The sequence below is a fragment of the Argentina silus genome (genome assembly GCF_951799395.1).
Source record: "Argentina silus genome assembly, chromosome: 1".
Lineage (NCBI taxonomy): Eukaryota > Metazoa > Chordata > Actinopteri > Argentiniformes > Argentinidae > Argentina > Argentina silus.
The window spans coordinates 38,010,992-38,028,825 of NC_139655.1; the positions used below are offsets into that span (position 1 = coordinate 38,010,992).

A 17,834-nucleotide genomic window follows, 5' to 3' on the forward strand; every position below is an offset into this window, starting at 1 on the left:
TGATAGACTTAACCTAACTAACTGTTTCAATGTAGAGGTGGTCAGATGCATATAAATTATGTACCCCATAGTCGAGGACTGATAAGAACGTTGATTTAGCAATTTTCTTTCTCCTGTCAAGTGAAAACCATGGCCTGCTCATATAGAAGAAACTGTTTAACTCTCAGCTTTTTTGATAATTCATCTATATGTTTTAAAAATCTAATCATTAATCCAGATGCCAAGATACTTGTATGAGGGGACTCTCAATTTCTAACAATTTAAGGTGCAGATCTTTTAATCTGTGGCCTCAGATTTGCGAGCTCTGGGGATGAACTGGGGGTTTGAAATGCAATCCTCTCAGAGGAACAATAAGACAGTGAATCCCATTGTCACTCATTCACACACACTCTGACCCACATTTGTCAAAAGTAAGTGAATCATCTATACATCAATCATAAGAAAAAACTATATATGCTAGGACCAGGGGCCATTGGCAGTCACAATGCTAGAAGAAGGAAGGATTACTTTTTTTTTTTTTATTATTATTATTATTTACAGTAGAGAAACTGTACAGGGGGTAGTGGGGATGAAGAGGTCTTTAGGAGGGACAGTCAGGATGTAGCCTGAAGAAATGGGTCTTCAGTCTACGGCAGAAGATAGGTCACTACCTATCTCCTCCCACTGAAACTGTTGGCACAGATACATTAAAGGAATGCAGTAGACTCTGGTGAACCATTTCTGCTCTGAACTTGCTATGCAGGTTCTGATATTAGTTGTGTATTGTCTAACTTGGCTTTACAGAAATCATGACAAGATCAATGGATCTGGGAACTAGAGGACACTGGACTGAGTGGGGTTGCCTACACCTACACTAATAAGCTGCCCTAGCCCTGCTCCAGCCAAGACAACAGGATGTGTCTAGGTCATTTGTATTGTATTACTGAGATTGAATCGCACAATGACATATTCCTCCATTAGTCATAATGGGAACCTGTCTGATGCTGTTAAACGTCGATAGGGACCGACGCAAACAAAGGCCTGACGTACACCTCGCAGCTGACACTTTGTTCAAACAGACACCATGATTGTTGAGTCTTTTTTCACAGTTATGTCACATTCATACTGATTATGGTTCGATATTTGGCTGTTCTACAGATATCCCTAACTAGCATTTTTTTATACTACAAAGACAATTAAAAAGGTCAATGTTTAGAGCCTATTGGCTGAAAAACTAATTCTAGCATGTGTGTAGAATACGTTATAGAATAAAATCTTTAGACAAGAAATTCAACTTGCAAGATGGGCATCCTTTTCACAAACTCAGCAGTCACTTTGAGGAAGTGACTGCTGATGCAGGAGCAGAGGAAATACCCTTGGCACGGAGAGGCACAGGGTGGTGGTGGCATGACATGATAACATCCTGACTGAAAACTGCCATAGTACTGGGTGCTAACACTCGGGGCTATAAGCCAACACTGACAGTTTCCTAGCTTTGAGTCCCCCCAATTCCATCATTTTCTCACTTGCACAAAGCCAGAAAAATAGATGAAGATTGGTTAAAACTGGTGGTTTGGTGCCTGAACTGAGTCTGCCAAGTGTCAAGACAAAAACTGGCATCTGCTATTCCCACCGTCTTACTGAGAGTATGCCAGAGACCATGATGCCAATTTACGACAATGTGTCTGGATTAGAGAATCCCAGAATTTGACTTGTGGCACTGTGTAAGTAATTACTAATTACTGTGTGTGTGTGTAATTACTGTGTAATTGCTGAGTTATTATAAATAATAATCATCTGATTGTTGCCCTCATTACAGCTTGTGGATTCTAAAGCAAGTTCCAGCTGGCATCAGCATTAAAGAGTAGGCTAGATGAGGGCCTATGATGCAGTCCTGGTTCTTTGGTAAGGCAATTAGCACAGTATAAATATGTATCTATTTTAATAATCTATCTATCTATCTATATATATATACAGTGGGGGAAATAATTATTTGATCCCCTGCTGATTTTGTTAGTTTGCCCGATTACAAAGAAATGAGCGGTCTATAATTTTTATGGTACTTTTATTTTAACAAATAGAGACAGAATATCAACAAAGAAGTCCAGAAAAAACACATTATATAAAGTTATAAATTCATTTGCATTTGATTGAAGGAAATAAGTATTTGATCCCCTACAAACCAGCAAGAATTCTGGCTCATACAGACCGGTTATATGCCCATGAGGCACACAGATTACTCCTGTCACTTTAAGAAAGTACTCCTAATCTCTGCTTGTTATGGGTATAAAAGACACCTGTCAATAGAATCAATCTCTCCCATTCCAACCTCTCCACCACCATGGGCAAGACCAAAGAACATTCAAAGGACATCAGGGTAAGAGTTGTAGACCTGCACAAGGCTGGAATGGGCTACAAGACCATCAGCAAGAAGCTTGGTGAGAAGGAGACAACTGTTGGTGCAATTATTAGAAAATGGAAGAAATACAAAATAACCATCAATCGCCCTCAGCCTGGAGCTCCATGCAAGATCTTGCCTCGTGGGGTAAGGATGATCATGAGAAGGGTGAGGGATCAGCCCAGAACTACACGGGAGGAGCTTGGTAATGATCTCAAGGCAGCTGGGACCACAGTCACCAAGAAAACCATTGGTAACACACTACACCGTAATGGATTGAAATCCTGCAGTACCCGCAAGGTCCCCCTGCTCAAGAAGGCAAATGTACAGGCCCATCTGAAGTTTGCCAATGAACACCTAAATGATTCAGAGAAGGCTTGGGAGAAGGTGATGTGGTCAGATGAGACCAAAATTGAACTCTTTGGCATAAATTCGACTCTTCGTGTTTGGAGGGAGAGAAATGCTGAATGCTACAATCCCAAGAACACCATCCCCACCGTCAAACACGGAGGTGGAAACATTATGCTTTGGGGTTGTTTCTCTGCTAAGGGTACAGGACGACTTCACTGCATTGAGGGGCCAATGGACGGGGCCATGTACCGTAAGATCTTGGACGAGAACCTCCTTCCCTCAGCCAGAGCACTGAGGATGGGTTGTGGATGGGTCTTCCAGCATGACAATGACCCAAAACATACAGCCAAGGCAACAAAGGAGTGGCTCAAGAAGAAGCACACTAAGGTCATGGAGTGGCCTAGCTAGTCTCCAGACCTTAATCCTATCAAAAATTTGTGGAGGGAGCTGAAGCTTCGAGTTGCCAAGCAAAAGCCTTGAAACCTTCAGGATTTGGAGAGGATCTGTAAAGAGGAGTGGACCAAAATCCCTCCTGAGATGTGTGCAAACCTGGTGACCAACTATAAGAAACGTCTGACTTCTGTGCTTGCCAGCAAGGGTTTCTCTACCAAGTACTAAGTCATGTTTTGCTTGGGGATCAAATACTTATTTCCTTCGATCAAATGCAAATGAATTTATAACTTTTATCTTGCATGGAGCTCCAGGCTGAGGGCGATTGATGGTTATTTTGTATTTCTTCCATTTTCTAATAATTGCACCAACAGTTGTCTCCTTCTCACCAAGCTTCTTGCTGATGGTCTTGTAGCCCATTCCAGCCTTGTGCAGGTCTACAACTCTTACCCTGATGTCCTTTGAATGTTCTTTGGTCTTGCCCATGGTGGTGGAGAGGTTGGAATGGGAGAGATTGATTCTATTGACAGGTGTCTTTTATACCCATAACAAGCAGAGATTAGGAGTACTTTCTTAAAGTGACAGGAGTAATCTGTGTGCCTCATGGGCATATAACCGGTCTGTATGAGCCAGAATTCTTGCTGGTTTGTAGGGGATCAAATACTTATTTCCTTCAATCAAATGCAAATGAATTTATAACTTTATATAATGTGTTTTTTCTGGACTTCTTTGTTGATATTCTGTCTCTATTTGTTAAAATAAAAGTACCATAAAAATTATAGACCGCTCATTTCTTTGTAATCGGGCAAACTAACAAAATCAGCAGGGGATCAAATAATTATTTCCCCCACTGTATATACTGTATATACATACATATAGCACCCTGTGTAAGTGTTCTTTTGGCTCTGCACTCCAACAGTTTGGATTTGAAATCAAATAATCTTAATAAGGTTAAAGTAGAGACTCTCAGCTTTTATTTGATGGTATTTATGTACTTATTGGTTTCACCATTCAGAAATTACAAAACTTTTTATGCATAGTTTCAGGGTACACTGTTTCAGGGTACCCAAAAGTGATGGGAGAGATTTATCAAATGTCCAAATTAAGCACTCATGTTTATTATTTGGTGGACCATCCTTTGCGTGCAATAACTGCCTGAAGTCTGCGACCCATACGCTGGGTATCTTCTCTAGTGATGCTCTGCCAGGCCGGAACTGCAGCCATCTTCAGTTGTTGTTTGTTTTGAGGTATTTTTGCCTAAAATCTTGCATGTTGAATTGGATTTAAATCTGAAGATTGAGTCAATAACTTTACACTTTTTTGGCCCTGAAAAACTCGGTAGTTGTAGTGGCAGTATGTTTTGGGTCATTGTCTAGAACAAGGATTCTTTCTACAAAAAGAAGTCGGCCTATTTTTCATTAAAAAAAAAGCCATGGATTTGGCACAAAGTACTACATTGACAAAAAAATTAAAAAATTAAAAAATAAATTAAAAAAAAGAATTTATCCCAAAGCATCGCCGACTCCAGACATGAGCGCACCAGAGCGCAGAGTGGGCTACATAATCATCACTGCTTGCAAATGTTTACTATTGTACTCTGGCTTCATAAAACATACACATAACGAACCATATATCATAAATAAGGTAGATATGTGCTTCTGCTGTAATGGCTTAATCAGAACTGGATAGATGTGTGCGCTGTGGCCATTACTGTACGTGCCTGGAATTAACCTGTGAACAATTTGAGGGTAGGCTAAAGTAGACCTAAAGCAATAATATTTGTGTTTAACATGTCTTCATACATATCAAATACATGTATCCACCTGTGCTGGTTGCATATGCTTCCACTGATATTTGACAGGCTAAATCTGAAAACAGTTGAATAAACTAGGCCTATCAACAGGCCATAGGCGGACTTGATTTTAGAATCAAAATGATGAGCGAATTTCGACCATTTCGACCAGTGCAAAGGGAACTTTTGAGTTGTTCTTTAGATATCAGGTGGAGATGGCTATTATATTGAGACACCCTTCAAAATAGCAACATAACAATCGAGTTCCGGGTCAGGAGGAGAAAGTGGTAGTGGAAAAGATAACTTATTTCGATTAATGGGACGCACCCATGGAATCTGATCTTTTGAATTCCGATTTGGACCACGTATGTGTTTTTCATATCGATACAATTCTGATATCTCACAAGCGTCACCCCAAGTGAAAATAAAGCAAAGGTTTCAGCAAACAACCCCCACCAGCCTATTCTGTAAAAGGTATTGATCCTCTCAGGCAAAATCAATGAGCTATCAGCATCCTAAGTGTTCAGATATCGACTGGGTTAATGCACTCAGGACTCAGAGCCAGCCAGTTAAGCCTCTCTAAAAGATTACTTTATTTCCATTTGTAAACTATCAGCAGACATAATGACTATGCCTTGCACTTACTATAATTTTTTGTGTCGAAACATCAGCCAAAGCAAGAAGTTCTACAGTGTGACACACACACACACACACACACACACACACACACAAAAACTGTGTGTGTGTGTGCGCGCATGTGAGGGAGGGACGGAGACAGAGAGAATGTTGGTGGGTTTTTACAAAACAAATTGTGGTCCATGTGTCTAGGCAGTTCAACCGACAGTAAAAGACATATGAGACTTTGACCTGTGGAAGGCTAGTGGGTCACAGTCTGAGATTGCTATTGTATGCTTGGCAGAGAGCCATTAACCTTAATTGCTCCAATAAAACACTTGTTATATGTAAATGGTTATGTAAAGATTGGTAAAATCATAAGCACTGTTGCTTAGTAATGTGCATGTCAGTAATTTCATATCACAGTCACCAGTGTCTAATCTCAGAACCCAGAATCTCATCTCTCAATTGAGATTTCATGGGGTTATTTTTTATGTTTTATTATTTGTGATTTGACTCCATCATTTTCAGTCGCTTGTACCTCTAAACATATTTTGAGTTGATGATGACTGTTGAAAAGCTGACAATCTCTCGAAAACTCGCACCGCGTCTCAAATGATGACCGGCATTATTTGTCATTTTTTTAAGCAAATCACATAGCTACAATCAGCTAATGAGTTTGTAAGCTTGATTTCAGGTAAACTGTAATGCAAGACAGCAAATTGGCTTCAAAAGTTAACGATTGCTTCACTTATAAAATGATTTCAGTAGGTTCCCTTTGGATTTGTGGTTAGGCTGGGGTGGGGCACAGTGCGTAGGAGGGAGAGAGCTGTGCACAGTAACTGCTGCCCTCAGGCCCTGTATCTGACACCAGGTGTGTGTGATAAGACACTGCATGTGATGGCAGGCAAAGCCCCTATAGAGAGGACTTGGCACATTTTATGTCTCACTTTATTCCTGCACATTTTATTTGCTGTCAAAGCTATTTGTACAGGCTAGGACTAAGCCAAAATGTTTCGTATTGTTTTGACCCATGAAATAAACCCATGGTTTATTTAATAAACCAAACACTGGACAGAATAGTTAGGTTAGGCCTGTCATGTTATGCTTTTTTTACTCCTAATTTAATGGGATAATTAAACATGTTCAATTTATAGTCAGATGGTTATTTACCTTGAAAGTAGTCTATGGACCAGGAGAAACTGTAATCCATAGTTCAGATGTGTTTAAATATCCACAACTAACAAGAAAAGCAATGCAAGTGATAGGGGAACAAAAGAAATGTTTCAAATTTGTGACCAAATCACCTCAAAGTGACTTCCAACCAAGTCAGAGTTCATTTGGACCTTTTGGTTGTTGTTGTTTGGCCCATAAATGACTTTCAGGTAAGCAACCATTTGACTATAAGGTACAAAATGGTGAACTACCCCTTTAATACCCTCAGAAATATGACTAGGGATTGAGGCAATTTTACACCATATTCACACTCCTGCTTCAATTTTGTTGTGGCGATGATAGACCCCAGGGTACTTATGTCATTGATACTTCTGAGAATGAAAGTGAGAGCCACCAGAGCCAAAATCAGGGGTCTTTATAGGAGACAGGAAGCTTATATATACTTAACACCGATTACCTGACCAAACCAATTGGTGTGTGGGGTAAATACTCACACCAAGTAGCCACTTAACAATGTAGGATTCACCTTTTTTGATTAAGGCCACACTGTGATATGTACAGCAGGTAGGTAACAGTGGTGGGGATACAGTATAGTATTACTTAGCGATGGTATTGCAATGCACCAGAAATATACCACTAAACTACAGTGACAACATTTTGGGGCAATGTTGGGGACATATCAACTTGTGGAAAATCTGATAAATTAGTTTTAAGTTACTAATGCAGCAAACAACTGTTGCAAACAAATTACATTTTTTATGTGAATAGCAAACAACTGTTGTGACTAGGCTAGCTGCCTTTACTGGACAAGAGACAGGAGAAAATCCACGCAATTATCAACTTCCAGCCCTAGCCCTAGGCCTAGGCTAACCTTAACCCCAGCCCTCCTGCCCTAACTCTAGCTCCAGCCCCAGCCCCAGCCCCAGCACTAACGCTAGATCCAACCTAACCCTTGCCCTAACCCTAGCTTCAGCTCTACCCCCTATCTTCAGCCTTAAACCTAGCTCCATACCAACCCTTGCCCTAACCCTAACCCTAGCTCCAGCCCCGGCCCTTATCTCCAGCCCTAACCCTAGTTCCAGCCCCGACCCCTATCTCTAGCCCAAACCCTAGCTTCAGCCCTAACCCCTATCTACAGCCGTAACCCTACCTTCAGCCCTAACCCTAGCTTCAGCCCAAAACCCAGCTTCAGTCTTAACCCTATCTCCAGCCCCAACCCTTGCCCTAACCCTAGCTTCAGCCCTAACCCCTATCTTCAGCCCTGACCCTAGCTCCAGCCCCTAACCCTAGCTTCAGCTCTAACTCCTATCTAAAGCCCTAGGGTTAGGGTTAGCTCCACCCCCAACCCCTATCTCCAGCCCTAGCTCCAGCCCCAACCCCTAGCATTAGCCCTAACCCTAGCTTCAGCCCTAACCCCTAATTCCTAACTCCAGCCATAACCCCTAACTCCAGCCTTAACCCTAGCTTCGGCCTCCTCCCCATCTCCAGCACTAATCCTAGCTCCAGCCCCAACCCCTAGCTTCAGCCCTAACCCCTAACTCACCCCTAACCCTAGCTTCAGCCCTAACCCCTAACTCCAGCCCAAACCCTTGCCCTAACCCTATCTCCAGCCCTAACCCTATCTTCAGCCCTAACCCTAGCTTCAGCCCTAACCCCTAACTCACCCTTAACCCTAGCTTCAGCCCTAACCCCTAACTCCAGCCTTAACCCTAGCTCCAGCCCTAACCCTTATCTTCAGCCCAAACCCTTATTTTCAGCCCTAACCCCTAACTCACCCCTAACCCCTATCTTCAGCCCTAACCCCTATCTTCAGCCCTAACCCTTATCTTCAGCCCTAACCCTAGCTCCAGCCCCTATCTAAAGCCCTAACCCTAGCTTCAGCCCTAACCCCTATCTTCAGCCCTAACCCTAGCTCCAGCCCTAACCCTAGCTCCAGCCCCAATCTCCATCCCTAACCCTAACTCCAGCCCCAACCCTTGCCCTAACCCTAGCTTCAGCCCTAACCCCAGCCTTAACCCTAGCTTCAGCCCTAACCCTATCTTCAGCCCTAACCCTAGCTCCAGCCCCAACCCCTAGCTTCAGCCCTAACCCAAATCTTCAGCCCTAACCCTAGCTCCAGCCCCAACCCCTAGCTTCAGCCACTAACCCTATCTCCAGCCCCAATCTCCAGCCCTAATCTCCATCCCTAACCCTAGCTTCAGCCCTCACGTCAACATTTATTTCACCTTCATCTACACTTAAATCAATTAAGAACAAAATATGATTATAAACCTGTCAAGTTTATAGTAGAACGAAGTAGAGGAAGCTATTGCCACTTGCTATATAGTACAAAACCATCGTTTCACTCGTTATGCACCTGTCAACTGCTGATAGCGTATGGGGTATTTTAGATAATCAACCAACAACCGCGGTAGTTGCGTAGTGTTGCAGTCCCTTCCCGCCCTGTGCAGGCTGTAGCAGGGCAACTTAACAACTTTCAAGTTGACAATTGTCAAAGTGGACTCAGGCTGACAATGAATTACACTGGAATACATTTCTGACAAATTAACTTTGGCGTAAGTAAGAGAACACACTGCATTACATTGCTCGGTTGAACCTACCTGCCAATCTCTGCCTGCTCCTCTTTTACGCCGTTGTAGGGAAAAAACTAATCAGTCAGATGAGGACATCTGTGTAAATATGAAGTTCGAGCATACAACCGAAGAATGGCGAACTCAACTCTTTCAACTCTTATTTTCTCAGTTGAACGTATTTTATTCTTGCTTGCTCTATTACCAAATGTTGGTATTGAATTACTAGCGTCACAACTAACTTCTTTGCTCTCTTTGTACACGCTGCGCCGTCAGCCCACTCTTAAAGGGACATGTATATATATATATATATTATTTTTTATGACTACAGTACTCACTTCGACAACACATTAAGTAACTATACTTGAATGCGACAGCATTTTCCTACACAAACGTTGACAACGTTTTTTTTGTTGCAATGCTACCTGACTTCTAGGCAATGTTGTTTACACAGAACATAAGAGCCAAGATCGATGTTGCATACCTAAAACCTTGATTATATTTGCTAATAGCACATTGTTTAAAAAGGTTTTAAGGAAATATCAAGGGATTTCTACTGCGAGATGTCAAGAGAAAGAAGTTTGCCTGGTTTGCATTATCCTCTGTCCCCATCAAGTGGTGTTCTGATGAAACTTCAGCTACATTTGGAACCAGTACCAGCCAGGTATCAGTCGGCCGTCTGGCGGACACGCCGCACAACCTAGTGGCCACTCGTGGTACCGTTGTAGTTCTCATCCAAAAGGACAATTCCCAATGTAATTCAAATGGAAGAGTCGGTATTGTTCCTAGTCAAATGAGGTCGATTCCAGCGTGACTGATGCTCTATAATTACTTAAAATATACACATTTGTACATTGGCCGTTGTATTTTTTTGTATAGCCCAGATCGGACGACAGAAGCATTTCTCTTACCTCTATAAAGCATTGATGGAAGAGTCTGAGCCAGCCGAGGGCGGGAACGCGCAGGCACTGAGAACGAGCGTGGAAACCTTATGAACCATGCTAGACTTCGGCGCGTCGCATCCATAAGTGCTGCAACAATTGGAAACTAACACTACAGTAGATCAAATCACACTCTGTGTACATTAGGCCAGTACATGCATTAAACTTTTGTATATTATCAATAATAGTTCTAACATGTAGCTTTACTGCACGATCATGAATGCAAGATGACAGTATAGGAGCCCCATAACAATGTAATGATGATTCATTGATTGTAATTACGATTATGATGCATAATAAATCGTTCATCATGACAATAAAGAAACTGATGTTATGACTGACTTATGATATGGGATAGGTTATACATTCTGATTTTGCAAAGGGTATAATTTGATGGCAATCCATTACTTGGATGCCTACGATGATGGTGAAGCTAAAGGTCAATGAAATTTAAATTTTAATATGATTTGGCCTACTAAAGATTTCAAATTAATAAATTATCAGAGCGATGATTGGGCTGCACGAAGTTGTAATGATTAACCGTTTCCAACTAATATTATTGTGCCGAAATATTTATAACTACATATCATTTGTATCACTATTATTAATTTACTGGAATTGCTAGACAATTTGTAATGGTTCTACCACATGGATTCGCCGTCTTGTTGTGCTTATAATTGTACTAATCGTACTGGTGGAGGGGGCCCAAAGTGTTTTATTGACCATGGTACCTGCAGGCTGAAAGGGAATATACACTCACCGGCCACTTTATTAGGTACACCTGTTCAATTGCTCGGTAACGCAAATATCTAATCAGTCAATCACATGGCAGCAACTCAATGCATTTAGGCATGTAGACATGGTCAAGACGACCTGCTGAAGTTCAAACCGAGTATCAGAATGGGGAAGTGGCAAGGTTGTTGGTGCCAGACGTGCTGGTCTGAGTATTTCAGAAACTGCTGATCTACTGGAATTTTCACACACAACCATCTCTAGGGTTTACAGATTCAAGAGGCTGGTCTTAGCTCAACTCAAGACCTGCCTACCACCCACACTGGACCCCTTTCAATTCGCCTACCGGCAGAACAGGAGTACAGAGGATGCCATTTCAACGGCACTTCACTCCGCCCTGTCCCACCAATGAACAGAATGCTGTTCATTGACTTCAGTTCAGCATTCAACACCATCATCCCCTCCAAACTGATCTCCAAACTCAGGCAACTGGGCATCAACTCCTTAGACGCTAACTGCATTTCGTTGTCTCTGTACTTGTACTCTGCACAATGACAATAAAGTTGAATCTAATCTAATCTACAGAGAATGGTCCAAAAAAGAGAAAATATCCAATGAGCGGCAGTTCTCTGGGCGAAAACGCCTTGTTGATGCCAGAGGTCAGAGGAGAATGCCAGACTGGTTCGAGATGATAGAAAGGCAACAGTAACTCAAATAACCACTTGTTACAACCAAGGTATGCAGAAGACCATCTCTGAATGCACAACATGTCGAACCCTGTAGCAGATGGGCTACAGCAGCAGAAGACCACACCGGGTGCCACCCCTGTCAGCTAAGAACAGGAAACTGAGACTACAATTCGCACGGGCTCACCAAAATTGGACAACAAAAGATTGGACAAACGTTGCCTGGTCTGATGAGTCTCGATTTCTGCTGCGACATTCAGATGGTAGGGTCAGAATTTGGCGTCAACAACTTGAAAGCATGTATCCATCCTGCCTTGTATCAACGATTTAGGCTGGTGGTGGTGGTGTAATGGTGTGGGGGATATTTTCTTGGCACACTTTGGGCCCCTTAGTACCAATTGAGCATAGTTTAAACACCACAGCCTACCTGAGTATTGTTGCTGACCATCTCCATCCAAAATATTGTCATTTAGAGCATTTATTTGCAGAAAATGACAACTGGTCAAAATAACAAAAAAGATGCAGTGTTTTCAGATTCCGAATAATGCAAAGAAAAGAAGTTCATATTAATTTTTAAACAACACGATACTAATGTTTTAACTCAGGAAGAGTTCAGAAATCAATATTTGGTGGAATAACCCTGATTTACAATCACAGCTTTCATGCGTCTTGGTATGTTCTCCACCAGTCTTTCACATTGCTGTTGGGTGACTTTATGCCACTCCTGGCGCAAAAATTCAAGCAGCTCGGCTTTGTTTGATGGCTTGTGACCATCCATCTTCCTCTTGATCACATTCCAGAGGTTTTCAATGGGGTTCAGATCTGGAGATTGGGCTGGCCATGACAACGTTAACGAATTAATAAATAAGATTTGGTTCAGGTGATCACCTAATCAGTACCTCATTAAGTACAATGAGGTGTGCCTGTATTGGAATTCAACAGACACTCGAATGGAATGGCTGCCATACATGTAGAGATGCTGATTTAAGAAAAACTTGGAGTGGTCTCTTAATTTTTTCCAGAGCTGTATATGACAACCTCACGTCCAGACCATCCAATCATAGGCTAGCTATTTCACTCTGATCGCTTGTGATTGTGTCTTTCAGGCGCAAAATTCTGGAGAGCTAGAGAGAGATGAGAGAGAAATAGAAATTCATTTCTTCCTAAATTAAGGACAAGGAGCAGAAAAGAGAAAGAAAGAGCAAGAGAGAGTTGGCTGTGTGTGTAATATTATTGTGTTGTATTGTTTTGTTCTTCTCACTTTACCCTTAACAGATTTAGATATGGAGGCACCACAGAGGCCCCTGGGGGTCGTAGCAGCAATTTTTCAAAATGGCCACAGAAAAGCGCCACAATTTCACAAATGTTTCATTTTCAGAGGGTCCTTCTTGTGATAAGATCACCAAACCCTGAAAAGATTTAGATATAGAGCCACCACAGATTTGGCCCAAATCTTATGGGCACAGAGTAAGGGACTGTGAACCAACCAAGAAAACGAGTATCCATCAAATCAACGCATCAAATAAATGAACAGATTACTGTGCTTGTGCCAGAATTAATAATGTTAACGATATGTTAGAATATGTATTTTTATAGGATTACGCTAGTGCTTATGTAGCAGATGTGAGCTGGCAAACAGCGATCGGTGCTAGCATACGTCACCCGCCCTGAGATCAGAAGTAGTGTGGACCTTGCACAATCAAGACCATGGCTTTTGGTAGGGAAATAGCTTCTGGAGTACATAGTGTCATTCTTGTCATGAGATCAAATCCAGAGTTGCACAAGATCTTCCATCAGGCGAAGAACTTTAGCTAGCATTTGGAACAGGCTAGAATTGCAGATACATGGCAGCCCATGAGATTTCAGACTAGAAATGGCACATGCACTCCTAATATTTCATGCTTTGACTGGGTGTGACAGTGTCAAGCTTTGTTGGCTATGGTAAAATGTTCTGCAAGTGCTCACAGATGCATTACTAGAACTGTCGTTACCTGACCATGTGATATACCTCACGATGCAATGCACACCATTGAGAGGTTTGTTATCCTACTGTATGACAGAACCAGTACACACAGTCAACATGGCACAAAAACTCTTTGTGTGGAAAAAGAATGTGCTGCACATTCCACCAACTTGTGCAGCTCTGGAACAACATGTGGAGGTCATGTGTGGGGCAAGGTGCAATTGCCGGCACCTGCGTCACCTTCCCCAATGAACCCGGGATGCCTCAAAACAGAGGGTCTGTATGAGCCTTTCTGGATCACACTGCCAGAGGTGGAACTGTAAGAAAGTACACACTTTAAGAAACAAAACAAAAAAGAAAAATAACAAGTTTAAAGTTGTCCTTAGATGAGGAGGTGGGGTTGGGTGAGTTGTGATGGGATTAGGACAGTATTTGAGATTGTAAAACTAAAACAAACAAAAAATAAAAGGTAAAGGAAATAAAGTTGTCCCCGATGAGGGTGGTGACGGGCTTATATTTAGTTAATTTACAAAATGTGTGTATTTGTATAAACAGATACATTTGTTTTAGTTTTTCGTTTGTTTTAAAGTTTCTGACCATATAGACTTATTTTTTTTATAAAAGTCTGACATTTAGCCAATGCATAAAAAAAGTTGTTGTGGAAGCTTGTAGAATCATTATTCATACAAAAAGCCCCCCTGGTGGCCATTTAAAGATGGCTGACGTGGCTCACAGGGGCCAAATCTGTGATGGCTCCATATCCACCTTTCAGGGTATATAAATGTACCACTGTGCTAAATGTTGTGATATTATCACAACATAGTCTATACAAAATTTAAGGTTTGTCAAATAATGATACTGTCGGGGACCATTTTGCTACAGCTATCAGGGACCAAATTGGTCATGGCTCCATATCTCAATCTTTACAGGGTACAGAAATCTACCTGTGCCAGATGTTGTGATATTATCACAAAAACAACCCTCTGAAAATAAAAAGTTAGTAAAACAGTGGTATATCGGTGGCCATTTTGAAAAATGGCTGCTACCGCTGCCATTTTGCTTTCGCCCTCAGGGGCCAAATCTGAGGTTCCACCATATATTTTCAGGGAACAAATCTACCTTTGTGGCATTTTTTTTCAAAAAGTGAACAATTTTAAAGCATTTTGTGAGAAATGATAATCCCTATAGCCTCACACCAATACATTTAAATACCATTTCAGTGGTAACTGCCCACTATAAGTCAAAGTAAGAGATGTTTGTAGTCTGTAATGTTGTAACAATGGAGACATCATTACATTTAAATAAGTCAACACTTAATTAACAGCTGTGTAATGATTTATTGCAGCAAACAGGCCTACTAGCAATTTTCAGTACAGTCCTAAACAAATTTGACAGTTATAATACTCAACAAAAAGGTAGACTTGCAGCTAAAGTAGACTTCTACCATTACTCAATTGAAATTAAAATAAATGTATTAATTACCTTTTTTGCCACTGGTTTTTGTCAATACATTAGACTATGGAACATTGAAGAGACACTTCATTTCAGTGCTTTCTATGTACCAGTAACTTGTGAGTGAAGGTTGTCAACTACAGTTACTGTTACAGTATATCAGTGAGAAGTTAATTTTATCTATTCTGTTTAGTGGTTACAATGCTCAGTTTAAAATGTTACTAACTACTGCAGGAAAAGAGCAATTCATAAGTTGGCAATCTCCGATAATTTGCTTAATACGATATCAGATGAAATTGTAAGTAGAAAACAACCTGGTTGTAAATACATAATCTGTTCAGTCTACCTCTCAAGTAAGGAGAGCAGATGTGAATGTCTAACATTTAAATCAATCAATTCCAGTCTTTCATAAACAAACAAAAAAAATGTTAGAGAAATACTGCTGTCCAAATTAGGTTTAACATTCATGTTAAATTCTGAATAAAATAACTTGCATATTTTTTTCACTTAGGTATAAGAGAAACTGTTTTGAGTTGTGTATTAACTTCCATATTTTTATTCTTTGTTTATTAGGTGAAATATAACCTAATTATATGGTAGGCTTATTTCAATAACAAAGAACTTTGGGCTCAAGCAAACAAATGACAGACTATCAGAAGCATCAGAATCATACTTAAAACATCTTAAAATCTAACCCCAGTTATAATGTTTGCAAACCAAGTGTCAAAAACAAATAAACACCATTGAAAAGAATCCTGGATTTGTCCAGGAATTCTTTACATAATTACCAATTTGCATACAAAAAAGGCACAGGTAAGCCAAAAAAGTAGATATTAAGAAAAGTGTAATGTCATACAAACTGAATCATACAGGGGGGAAAAACCAAAGCCCACGTACAGCTCTTGCATCTGTTGTAGCCATACGTGTGCATGAAGTCATACACTTACCCTCCACAAATTCATCAGTAGCAACTTCAAAAGTCCACAATCACTCAATACTTTGTCGAATTTCCATTCTGTAACACTTACCATGTACAAACATTTCTATAGTCTGCGCTATTACACCGGTTGATGAAGCATGGTAATCGTTTAGAACAACAGAGAAATTAGACTGTGGTTGGATACATTTCAAGCCTTCTTTAAAAGTATGGATTTCAGTACAAATACAACCACGTAATAGCTCAGGACAAACACAGGTACACGGTAAGTGTGCTGAAATTGGAGAAAGTATCAAGTGAGTGTAGACTTTTGAAGTTGCTGCTGAGACATCTTCATTAGTCATGCATGCATGGCTAAATCTGTTGTGGAAACAGTTGACCATTTTCTCAGCTTTGTAACATTTACCCAACTCAATGGATGTTTTTGATGGTTTGATTAGTATTACTAAACGTCCCTATGAAGCTAATCAAAGACATGAAGGTAACAGCACTTGATCAAATCACTCACTAGAAAGAGGGGTTGCGATGACGTGAGAGCAAACGTCAAGTGTCGAAAAGGTTCATAGATGTAGACAACATATATACAACATTATGGGAAACACTGTTCCCGATAATAATCACATCCACCCTACAGTGAAATATGGAGGTCACTGCCTCCGATATAGACACGCTGGTAGGCAAAAACTACCTTTTTCTTCACATTATGGAAGACACTGCTCCCGATAATGTTTCAGGATGAGAAGTGTACATGCACCAAGAAACCAGTACTAAGGACAGCCTTGAGAGTTCTCGCTTAACCTAAAGCTAATTACAGATGTCTAAATGTCAACGGATAGTCAATTTGAGGTGTAGATCTCAACAAGTCAAAGTTGGTTAAGAAATTGTTGAATTTCTTGATTCAGGTGGCTGTCTTTGATATTGGCTGTCAGTACCAGGTACACTTCCATAGCAGATGCTGCTTTTGTCATTTCGACAGTATAACTGTCAATTATGGAAGGCACTGCTCCCGATAATTATACATTTTAAAATTAAATAGACGTTTTCAGTAGCACATAGTGAGGACCCTTTCTTCCCCTGTCAAATGGCTATTTAATTCATTTATAAAAGGACTATTATCCTTGCTCGAAAGATAACTGGGCGTCATTGGGCAGAGTGAGCTGTTTGTGGTAAATGATACACCATCTTCAGTATCATAATGACCTTTTCTTGTTATCCTGTTTGTGACAGGTATTGTGTATTTATAATTAGCACCAGTGTATTCAGTTGTGGTGGGAAGTCCCATGTCATTGTGAATGCAGCTCGGAAAAGCATTTTTGTGTTTCTTAAGTGTGATAAGGCCTTTCACTAATTTCTCAAACAAATGAAATTGGTTTTTAAGGCAATTGGCTTTGTGCGGGAGGTAAGAGCATATTGTACATGTAGAGTGTTCTGAATGAAGGGGGGATGGAGGGGAGATTTTTAGATATTGACATCAATGTGGAACACCACCACTTAAATTTCCTGAATAGTGACGTATGGCTACATCGCTAACTTTGTAACTTTGGGTGTTTTTCTTTTTTGTTTTATGCAGCATGTTGGGCCAGCCTTAGATTTCATTATCCATGGCCCAGATGTCCCCTGCCAGAGAATTGGCGCAGCCTTGGATGGTCCAGGTTGCCAAGGCGAACTCATTCCTGAACAGATGGGCGTCGGCATCAGGGTGGTTAGTCTTCAGAGCATCGAGGTGATCCGACAGAGCCTTCAATGTGTGGGAGCCTGAGCCCATCAGTATGTGGCGGAATGGACTCTCCCTGGGAGACACGTATGGTGACAGGAAGTCCCTCTCCACCTACAGGAAGAGGAAGAGAGGTAG

General features: G+C 41.0%; 1 protein-coding gene across 2 annotated transcripts in view; it reads right to left on the reverse strand.

Annotated features, from left to right (window-relative positions):
- tfr1a (transferrin receptor 1a) overlaps positions 1 to 17,834 on the reverse strand; it is a 104,049-nt gene that overhangs the window by 65,265 nt on the left and 20,950 nt on the right. Inside the window, exon 18 of one of the 2 annotated variants that reach the window (XR_014554280.1) lies at positions 15,631 to 17,810. Coding sequence is in view for 1 of the 2 variants with exons in the window: in XM_083672276.1 (XP_083528402.1) it covers positions 17,568 to 17,810 (243 nt within the window). In the remaining variant the exon portion in view is untranslated. Of the gene's footprint in view, positions 1 to 14,910; positions 17,811 to 17,834 lie in introns of those variants that run through there. The other variant, XM_083672276.1, reaches the window with a different exon arrangement.